The sequence below is a fragment of the Simochromis diagramma genome, unplaced genomic scaffold (assembly GCF_900408965.1).
Source record: "Simochromis diagramma unplaced genomic scaffold, fSimDia1.1 OVJJ01000343.1, whole genome shotgun sequence".
Taxonomy (NCBI): Eukaryota; Metazoa; Chordata; class Actinopteri; order Cichliformes; family Cichlidae; genus Simochromis; species Simochromis diagramma.
This window is the reverse complement of record NW_024386831.1, coordinates 12206405-12217439: the sequence shown is the minus strand read 5'-3', so window position 1 is coordinate 12217439 and position 11035 is coordinate 12206405. Positions and strand designations below refer to the sequence as shown.

General features: G+C 36.8%; 1 protein-coding gene across 3 annotated transcripts; it reads right to left on the bottom strand.

The window, feature by feature from the left end:
* Positions 1-153: 153 nt before the first annotated feature.
* On the bottom strand, positions 154-9698 carry dnajb2 (DnaJ heat shock protein family (Hsp40) member B2). Of its 3 annotated transcripts, XM_040027883.1 has the most exons (11): positions 9395-9695; positions 8049-8144; positions 7552-7661; positions 7393-7446; positions 7075-7188; positions 6463-6537; positions 5965-6097; positions 4929-4999; positions 3819-4103; positions 567-638; positions 154-434 (listed from the first exon to the last, which is right to left on the bottom strand). In XM_040027883.1, the coding sequence occupies exons 2-10, from the start codon at positions 8111-8113 to the stop codon at positions 610-612; spliced, it is 936 nt and encodes a 311-aa protein (XP_039883817.1). In that variant the 5' UTR covers positions 8114-8144; positions 9395-9695; the 3' UTR covers positions 154-434; positions 567-609. The 3 variants fall into 3 exon arrangements, with proteins under 3 accessions (XP_039883817.1, XP_039883816.1, XP_039883815.1); XM_040027882.1 differs by having other exon boundaries at positions 154-638; XM_040027881.1 differs by lacking the exons at positions 154-434; positions 567-638 and having other exon boundaries at positions 2062-4103; positions 9395-9698.
* Between the last annotated feature and the right edge of the window lie 1337 nt (positions 9699-11035).

The window sequence follows — 11035 nt, the reverse complement described above, 5'->3', positions numbered from 1 at the left end:
TCTATGGGTTAAAGGGTTTTTTATCTTATAACAACAAACACGAGTTAAAGATAAACGTATTACAACTTTTTACCTCAACTTTATGGTTTTATCTTAACTGTTAGACAGCCTTAATCTTGCCACAAAGACGCTACCACAAACTGAGAAAAAAAGTCAGCAGGAAAATCTTTATTTTCTCTGCTTTACAAGAACTTTCTTTTTGCTTTGTGCACTGTTTTCATATTTATTAGAAACATGATGATTTGATGAAGAGATGATTGTAACTACTGTACCTCCTTAGAGTTTTCAGTCTTTTGTTCCACAATGAGCTACATACACACATGCACTCAGAGACACAAACATATTAAATACATATATCTTATAAGTGTCATTCAGCAGGTAGGAGCCATGGTGGGCAGAGATAGAAAAGTGCATCGTGGGATATAATCTTTGACCTGTAAGAATAGATGTACAAGGACAGGTTATACTTAATCAGATATGCAAGTAGGCATCATCTGATCTCATCTACTTGGAGGTTAGGGGGCAGGAGAAGGAATGGGTGCCTCAGATTCACACTGGTTCTTTACCTCAGGGCAGGGCAAGGGCACAGAGCAGCGTGAGCCAATCAGGTTAGGTTGTGAAGGCCTCGAAGTCTGAGTCTGAAACAGGAAGCATGAATCGTAAGAGAAACGAACAAGTATTCAAACTTATGTCCCAACAATATGATACTAGATGTGTTTGCTACATAACAGATGAAAAGTAATGTGTATGTGATCCAGCACATTTAAACATTAACGCCAACAAGACTGAATAACCTGATCCAAGGAAGTCGTAAGTGCAGATAAACTAAATTAAAAATACAATAAAATAAAAACACACAACAGTCTATGAGATTTAATTACTGTTTTAGTTTAAAACACAATGACTAATGATGCCCTTGCCCCTGTTACATATCTTATAACAAATGGTGCATTATGCCACTCGCATAATAAGGGCTATACTGAAAATATAAGCTCCTGATCTGAACTTAATCAAGACACACAGAAACAGTTAACCACATACATGTGCAGTTTCCAAATCAGTAAAAGCAGGAAGTAGTTTTTAATGCATGATTCTGTTGTCTTATAATGTTTAAGGGTCTTGAGAACTGAAAATAATCCTTCAGATTTCCATGACTATATAATTATCAAACAGTTATCATACTGTATCATCATTTTGCACTAGCATGAATTTAGTGTAAATTAGTGGAAAATACGTGGCTGCCATATTCTAAAAAAATAAAATATTCCAAATTATCTTGTGGCACAATCTTTATTCGTTAATTCCTTTTTAACAATGTGAAAATAAAAAGAACATCAACATGTGAGTAATCAGTAACAGTTAATACAGGCTGATATATTTATTAAAGTTTTCATTTTCCTATTTCACTTTTAGTCTTCGCCAGTGCTGACAGCTATACTTTCAAGTGAAAACAAAACTCATGCAATCTATGATAAATGAGGCACTCGTGAAAAATATGTGTCAATATAAATTACAAACATAAAGCATAAAACACACCAGGGCAAAGGGACACTGCCTGTAATTAGAAACTCATTGAGACAGGCATGTGTCTTTTTTTAATGCATATTACAACATAACACTGGCAGCAGTAATTATTTTAACATCTGCATGATTTGGCACCAGCATGATTTTCTTTTGCTTTCAGCTTTGCCCTGCAGCAACAACCACATTTAAAACATTTCTTAGTGTTGCACTTAAAACATTGGCAGTATCTTCATGTTACTTGAGATCTACAAAAAAGGCATATTTGAGTTTTATCCATGAGCTCCAACACTAACTATCTTCAGTGACTCCGTCCTGTGACTGTCTCACAGACACAAACATGCAGCCCAACAAAATCAATATTTGCGGGACATGAGCTGGATAAACTATTTCAGTCACCATTCACATTAAACCCAACTTTAGTAGCAGCTGACTGATTGTCTAACTGAAATTTAATTGTAGAAAACTAGTCTGTTTATTCCTATTTACTTTTGTCTACTTTCGTTAATTATTAAGACATATAATTTAATCAGTTTTTTGGGGGGAACTTTTTAAAAAAAAAAATTTAAGCCTGAAAGCTGGGAAGCAGTGCAGGAGGGAAAGTCATCAAGTCACCCCTAAAGTACAGTGTTTGTAATTTTGCACACAAGGGAGCTCATCTGGAGTTGGCTGAGGTTTAATATTTCGCTCAGGGAGCATGTAAACAAATGTTCTTTGATCATTTAGCTATTATACATCCTGTAACCGGATGCAATAATACAACATTTTTAAATATCCAGGACAGGTAACATACTGCCGTCACAATCATTGTCACTTTCTTCTTCCTCCAATCACTTGACAACACTCTCAGTCACATCTACTGCAGGAGGACCAAGGAGAATCCAAAAACTGATTTATCTTTTTAATTTGTTTATAAAGCTTGGCACGTTTGCATCGATAATGTGAAAATAGCAAACACATGTACAAAGACTTAACAATCATTATTTGTAGCTGTTTCAGTCACAATACTGCGATTTGTCCTTTAACTTAATAAAGTGCTTTCCCCAAACTATAATCTAAAATCTGATTACAATTTTAATGCTATTTGGGTAAAAGTGCAGGACCAACATATGATAAACTTGGAGCTCCTCCCTACTTCAACTTTCCAACAACAAGATAGTCAAAGTGTGTGAGCATGTGCTTCACCTAACTACTTATTGCTTCATACTTATTCTGGACATCATAACAAGCTGACTGAGAAACACTGGTCTTCAGTTAAAAGTAGTTTATGTGGCAACCTGGAAATAAACCACAAAAAGTTCTGTGGGCTACCTTTGATTTTCGTGTGGCACAGTTGTGCAACATTCCCACTGCCAGAGAGTCTGAATGAGAAAATTCTATGGCAAGGTCTCAGCTGACTCAAACACAGAAAGAGCTACACAGAACGACATGCACACACAAACACCACACACACACTCAATTTTAGACCTTCACTGACATAATGTATTCTGAAAAAACTTACACAAACCTCAAAATTCCCAAATATATTCCTAACTCCAGGTTTGGCTTTAAACCTAAACTCAAACCTTAAAATCTAAAAGGCCTTTCAAGCTTTGTTTTAGAGTTACTTAAACTGGTCCTCACAAAAGACTCAATTGAAGCCATATATACAACAGATCTAAATCATCACTTAATTCCAATTCATCAGTCTATGCAAATATCTGGCAAATTCGCGTTCACAAGCAATCCTCCACACCAGCTTGCATCCAAATGCAAAAACAATTTAAATGCCTGTGATAATGTAGAAACGTAACCACAAATCTTATCTTTAGTGTGTTCCTTTGGAGGAATGTGAAGCCTTGTCATCAGTATAGGCACTGTCTCAAATAAAGATCTGCTTAATTCACATTACATTAGAGCTGGCTGAAGGCAAAACACTGAGGTCAGTATAATAAGGCAACCCAAAGAAAGTAAACCTACAAAAACACATCATTAGGAGACAACACACCCACACTTCTTTTTCTTTTTCACGCTGCAATCACTTTTTATCACAGGTTTAAACTTATCCTCACTGCACTGGCTTAGGGGTGTAGTGCTGGCAGTTGTGGATGACTCAGGGGAGAAGCCTGGCTCCACTGTACCCTTTGCCACACTTTTGCATCCATCTCCAGCCACTGAACCCAATTTTATCTCTTTACATTTCTGCCCTGCAACAACCTCTTCCCTGCTCTGTACATTCAAATGTTTTGCCTTAGCAATCCCGCCATCTAAACGGCCCCTAGTTTTGTCACTGACAGCTCTGCCCCCACCCCGAGCACCTGATATGTAGTCGTTAGCAGCAGCTCTCTGCTGGGCTTCCATTTCTGACAGGCTGCATGCCAAAGCCATCTGTAGGTCTTCATCTTCCTCATCATCCTCACTGCCTCCCGCAACCCCGTAGTGGTAGAATGGGGCCGAGCTAAATGAACGATGCGTGGGTGAAGCGTAAGGGCTCAGGCGGGATCTGTCTGACTCAGCGGTTTTGTTCTGGAGTCGTGGCTTCGGAGTGGCCTGCTCCTCTCGTCGGCTCAGCTCCAGAGCAAGGGCCATTTCATCTTCCACACCTTCGATCAAAACAAAAACAACAAGACAGCTGTCTCACTGCACAATCAACACAAAGCAAAAACCTTAGACATACAGAAAAACACATAACCAAGTAAAAACTTCAGGTCAAGCGGTAATACAAAAACTAAAGCCAAGGTACATATAGTTAAACAAACTAAACCAATAACTAAAACATTTCCGCAGACTGAAAAAACATGATTAAGGCTTTAAAAGGAAAAAATAAAACTAACTGAAATTATTTTGTGAAAAATATCAAGCAAATATCCTTAGTATTTGTTAAACTTGTAAAATTACATTCATCGGTGCTGATGAGGCACTTATGAAGTTGTTTATTGAGACTTCGGATGTCTACAAGACTAAGAGTTAACTGCTTTCAAAAAGTTCAGTGTTTTTATTGTAGTATCTATACTAATTTTCCTGAAATTTTGCCTTTGGCACATGTCCTCAATTGAATACGATTAAACTAACACTTAAAGTCATAAAACTAAACTAAACCTTTTTAAAAATTTAACTAAACTTAAAAAGCAAACCTACTCTGGGAACTGACTCAAAAAAACCTGAATTAAAAATACCAAAAATATTAAAATTAAGAATAAGATCGATTAAATACAAACTGAAACCTCGTCTGTTTTTTAACACATTTCCATGCTTGCATTGAAATCTTTTGAATAAGCAGCACTGCATTTTGACACAATTGTGGTTGTATTAGAAAAACTGAATTTGTATTTTCAGGTTAAAGCAAATAAGCACCAGAAAAAAGTTTTTTTTTTAGTTTTTTGTTTTTTTTTTATCTCAATTCATTTATTCAGTCAGCATTGTCTCACCATTAATTAGAACACTTTTCAACACACCATCCTCCTCAATCTCTATTCTTTCCTGCCCATTCTCCTTTATCCTGTAGGAAAGACAAATACAGACATAAGTGGAATTATTTAAAAGCCACCACCATTTCTAGTGCCTCTGTGTTTGTGCAAGTGCGTAACCAGTCTTAGGGCTGAAAAATTACAGCCAAAAAATATTTTGATTAACACTATAATCATGATTATCTACCACAATTACTCACTTTCATTTTAGTGACACAAATACACTGCCACATAAAGATAAGAATGCTTTCACATCTATGCTTTGGACTGTCTACAAACCTTTGTAGACAGTCCCCTTGATTCATTTCAGAAGAAGAAGAATATAAACTGATAACGAGGGCACTGCTTTCACTTTGACATTGCACTATATTCCTGTTAATTAGGCTTACCCTCTGGCATTTTGCATACAGTGCAAGTTTTCCCCCTTTAGAAAAACACAGATCTATAGAGAAACGAAATGAGACTGTGTTGGTATTTCCACTACATCTTTGTGGGCTTAAACAATATGCTGTATGCGATGTACAGCCTCACTTTTATGGATTTCTGAATTGATATTGGACAAGACATGTCATCAACCTCTACAATGCCTTTCAGGCTCTTCTTGCAATTTTCATACTGCAGTGTGAATGCTGCATTTTTAGGTAGGTGTACACATTCGTTTTGTTGCTTTGTAGTTCCAACACAACTTTATGGTGCCCTTTGCATATGATTTGTTCTTTGTTCTAAATCTAAAGTATTCCCAAACAATAGATGACGATCTGCTTCTAGGGACAATCTATTGAGACAAATACAGTTCAAATATGCACATATGCACTGCTCTTATTCAGCAACCACAGTCACATCAAGATAATTCTTAGAACGCTGGAATGTGAAACTGTTTACTGGTGCTAAATTTAATATATTCTTCAATTAATTTTTCACGTTTTGCTTTGAAGATAATACACTTGAATATGTACTTCCTTTGCTGCATAATAGGAATTGATAAGGAATTGCATACTTCTTGGTGGTGGTGCGTTTTCCATTTATGATGCGAGTGGAAGTAGAAACTGATCTAAAGTTGCCCATCCCTCCACCCATGCTGTCCATCCCATCCAGACCACCCAAGGTAGTGGAGAAAGAGGAGAATTCAACTGTAGAGAGTCAAACAATCAAAGAGAGGAGAGGAAAGCAATATTAGTTTTTAATGTATCTAAACCATCTCCTGATATTAATTCTTTTAAGTATTTTTTAAACTAACAAGTGAAACTCTCGATATTAACAATATCAAATATCATTAATCTGGCATTTGTTGATGACATACAACACAAAAAGTTATAAACCCTCTTTCTGTGAGACACTCCTGGCAACCACTGATGATAGAAACAGCTTATAATAGAAGTTTAACTGAGTAGAATTGCATTAATTACCAGTAAAGTAAAGCTGAAAGGAAAAATTACATGGGAAAATCCTCTTCAATCCTCTGCAAACAGTTTACTTATAATATTTACTTCTTTACCTCCTCCTGATGGAAAAGAGAAGAATCGCCCCGGGCTGAGACGAGACGATGAGCTTCCAAATGAGGAGAAGTCATCTGAGTGAGAGACAAAGACGTGCAAGTACATAAAAATACAACAGTAATGGACAATACCTCCCACCCAGTCCATGACGTGCTGGCCAGTCACAGGAGTGCGTTCAGAGACAGACTGAGATTAACCCCAAATGCACCACTAAATGAAGCAGGAAACAATTCCTGCATGTGGCTATCTGCCTGTACAGCTCTAATGTACAGTACACAGTGCAATAGTTACTCCATTTTGCAGTGAAAATAACAAATAGCAGTTTAGAGGTTTTACCGTTGAGTTTAGAGTAGAATGTCGACCATTTATATTTAATCTCTGTAATATTCTGGATATTTATTATTGAGCTACTTGTCTATATTCAAGCTATTTCTTATATTTGTAACTTTGGAATATATTGTAGCATTTAATTTAGTTCAGTTACAGTAGACCTAAGACAAATTACTCTCATCATATTTTTTTATTTTACGTCTAGACTGAATAAATAAATGTTAGTATTAGTTCCTGAACTAATAACAGATGAACCCCACCCCAATATATGTTTGACTTACCGAAGAAGCTGGCAAAGGGATCCTGTCCACCAAAGAATTCTCTGAACACCTCATCTGGGCTGCGGAATGTGAAGGTGAAGCCGGGCATTTCTGTAAAGTCTGAGCTGGAGGAACCTGAGAAACCAACATGTCACAGTCAGGAGCGAAAAGGAAAAATTAGGACAAACGTAAAGGAGAAGGAGCAAGTAGGAAGGGTAGGTAGTAGTAGTAAGAAAATTACCAAGACACACATTTTTTTCTTAAACTGTAGCAATTACAAGATTGCTAATGATAACTATAATGGATGCAACAATATCACTGATTCTTTTATATATATACCTGTGTGTCGCATTCTGTCATTTCCATATCTGTCATATGCATCACGTTTGCTCTCTGTCAAAAAGGAAAAAATTACCCACGGATATCAATATCTGTACACATATACATCTACAGTATACCTTGTACATATTAGACCAGTTGTCATCTATGGTGACTTACTGTCAGACAGGACTTCATAGGCCTCAGCGACTTCTTTGAACTTTTTTTCTGCTTCCTCCTTGTTGTCTGGATTTTTGTCAGGATGCCATTTCAAGGCCAATTTCCGGTACCTGAAAACACAAACAACATCAAACATCCATGCTTATATATAAATAACCACACACATAATGAAGTCTAGTTCTTAAACCTCTATCTATGAGATATGAGCTTATTTAGTGACATAATATGATAATGCATCTTTGCCCTGAAAAGCAATTTTTTTTGGACTGAAATTAAACTCAAAGTTTGCCTAAAGTTTGTAAACTCTTAAAAAATAAACACACACAAAAACACATACTGGCAGTGGCCTCAGTTTTTCAGTGCTTACATAACCTTGCTATCTAAAGTAGGTTTTCACACTTCAAATATATCTTCAGATATATTTTTTTTACTCAAGTGAACTTTTTGTTACTTATGACTATATCTTCTAACACTTGAAATAGTCCCAGGATACTTACGCTTTCTTGATGTCATCCTGAGTGGCTGTTTTGGGCACTCCCAAGATGCTATAGTAGTCCACCATGTCACCTCCTGTAACTCCTCAAAACACCACGCTTTGAAAGAAAAATACAAATACAAGTTTCGTTTGGTCAAAAATTAAAAGCACCAATGTGTGTGGATGCACAGCTTCGGCATCATTTAAAAAAATGCTCCTCTTGACTAAAAAAATCTTTTGTATCTATGGAACCAAGTAGATTTTAAATAATGAATAGATAGAATATAACAATAATAACAATAATAATAATAGATTTTAAATAATGCTTAATCACCATTGTAGTGGAGGTTATATGAGCTCAATGGATCTATTGGAAACAGTAAAACGACTCTAAAACATGTATTTAGAAGCTGGAAAATTATATCCTCCTAAATTTACTTAAATTATGATTTCACTGAGACAGTGCTGCTCAAACTGTTCAACAGCTGTATTACTGTAAGACTCATGAGTTGAACTATACTGAGTTTAAAGCTACATTAGTTTTAAGAATGCTTTTTAACTTTAGTTAAGTATTACTAATCAGCACTTTAAAGCTAGAATATGACATTAGTGTGGAAGCAGTATGGTTAGTAATGTTTTAATTTTTAACTAAACAATTAGCAACTTGTATGTGATGCATGCATAAAAGGACAGAAACTTTAATCTATAGAGATTTTAAAGCCAAGTACATTCTCTTAACTAGTCTAAAAAAACTCCTTTAGGTCCTTTTATAATATGAAATTTCCAACAAATACATTGAGTTTGAAAGAGTAAATAAAAACCTAATCAGCAGACTTCACTGAATCATAAATTTACCTGTTATAAACTACTTCAGAACGGTCACATGAAAGCATCAAGCCTGTTATCTTTAAAAAAAAAGAAAAAAAAGATCTTGGCACAGTCAGCTGTTCTATAATAGCCACAGACGACACCCTAACCGAGATGCCAGTCTCATTTGTAATCGTTTCGGGGCTGAAGGGGACTTCCGAACTGAGGTGAAACAACTAAATCTAACTTTCTTTGCCCCTTCAGGATGAGCCATGCACTCATACAAGCCTCATTACTATGTTATTTCTAGCGCCAAGGCATTTGTCAACTGCTGCAGTGCTGACATGACTGCAGGCCTTATAGACGCTTAAATACAGGGACAGATGAACTTGGAGGCACAGGTGCTGTGCTATTCGAGTATTGCCATTAGGGCACAATTAACATCATTTGGTATTTCGGTAGCACATCTCCTTTTATGGTAAAGTTGGACATCTGTCATAAATTGCAGCACCTATTTGGATAGGCACAAGTTGTTACGCCTAACCTCGGCAATGGACCTACCTTAGGAGTGTTTTGGCCTAATGAGTGAGCAGTTTAGCCGTCTGTCCACCAGTTTGGAGCGACAATGAATTAGTTGTTATAGCGGTCCTTCTGACTACACTCCCCCTCTTTTTCTTCTCCTTTGTTGACAGCCGTACAGGCACCTCCCCTGTTTTCGGCCTGTTTCTTCACCGCAAATATTTTCCACCAAGCCAATATGACTGTAACCTAGCGTTAGGGTCTGCGCTGAAGTCCCCACCGAGATAGCATGCGCGCAGTCAGCTGTGTTTGTCCTGAGTGCTCCTCTGCCCCACGCGCTACGTCACCGCGAGCGCATAGAAAAAAATAGATCGCCTAGAAAATGCCAGCGTTTGGAAACGTCACCGGGCCCGCCCTGCATGCCTCAGCGCCCGCCTGTTGCTCCGTGATAATGCTTTAACCTCTAAACATAAACATATGCCAAAACCTAGAAACTATTTTTTTTATTTTCAAATATAGATCACCCAATCATCGCAGAAATTACTAAATAATTTACAGTCGCTCCCGTGTAGCTGGAGCGGGGAAACGAGGAAACTATTTTACTACAGTCCAGTTGTAATTCTGACATCCCGCTGTACTTTCTTATTGGTAGGTAATCATATAGGTAGATTATAGAAATTAGGTTTCCAGTTTAGCACGTGATTAATCGGTAGAGTCATTGATCTGGATCACACAATGAGGACATCATGTAATATCAGAGTTATGTGGACTGCTCAGCTTTGTGTAATCAAACCTCCTAGGCCATGTTATGAATAGTAAAGTGTAGAAGACCGCCTCCTGGTGGGCAGATGGGTACTGCAGGTGGGATGTCGAAGAAAGAGATCTAGATATTTTAAGTGAATATTGTAAATAAGATTGAAAAAATATATGAAACTTTTAGGACTTGATATTGGCATTTAAAATAGTTTAACGAATAAATTAGATTAATTTTGTAATTTAAGTTATTTGTTAATCTGATGTCTGTTTTTTGTTAATCTGATCTTTGATGGGGGACCTTGGATCGTAATTGAAGTGGGCTCGACTTCACACCAAATCAATTTGTTTAGGAGAATAAATTACAAAGGAAAATAATTTGGTCCAATATAAGACTATTATGTTGATCGGAGGACATAAAAACTTGAAGGGCAGACAATTTCACCTACACCAACCTCGACTTTTTACCCGTGTTCCTTTGTTTTCACCTGCTGGCCTAAGGAAAAGGTACAGGAAGCAGGAGTAAATCGTAAACGCCTACTGGTCACTCAGCTTGGCATGAAGAAAAGCAGGAAACTGAACACAGAGCCTGGAATTTCTTTTCTAAAAGTGAAGTGGAGCCGTCCAGAAACGTGGGAAGAAAAAACAAAAACAGGATTGTGTATATCAAGTTTAAAAAGAAGTATATGATAAATTATGTAATGTGTCAAAACAGTGTTTCAGATGTCTCTGGATTTGCTAATACTACCTCTCACCATAATGCTGATAAAATATCTTCTTCCACTTTGAAAGCCCGAAACTTGTTTAAAAAAAAAAAAATTTATATATATTGATAACTTCAATTATTAGCATTTGAACTAGAAAAGTACTCAACTATTGCAGTATTACACACTTAAGTTATACAGTTGCTAATATAGCCTGGTTAAGCAG

Bases quoted from the DNA above. Each gene is read 5' to 3' on its own strand.
- dnajb2 (XM_040027881.1), bottom strand. From the start codon at position 8,113: ATGGTGGACTACTATAGCATCTTGGGAGTGCCCAAAACAGCCACTCAG. The intron at 5,000-5,964 runs GTATGCAATTCC...TCTTTCCTACAG, and splicing joins AAACGCACCACCACCAAGAA to GATAAAGGAGAATGGGCAGG. The intron at 4,104-4,928 runs GTGAGACAATGC...TTTTGATCGAAG, and splicing joins GAAAAGTGTTCTAATTAATG to GTGTGGAAGATGAAATGGCC.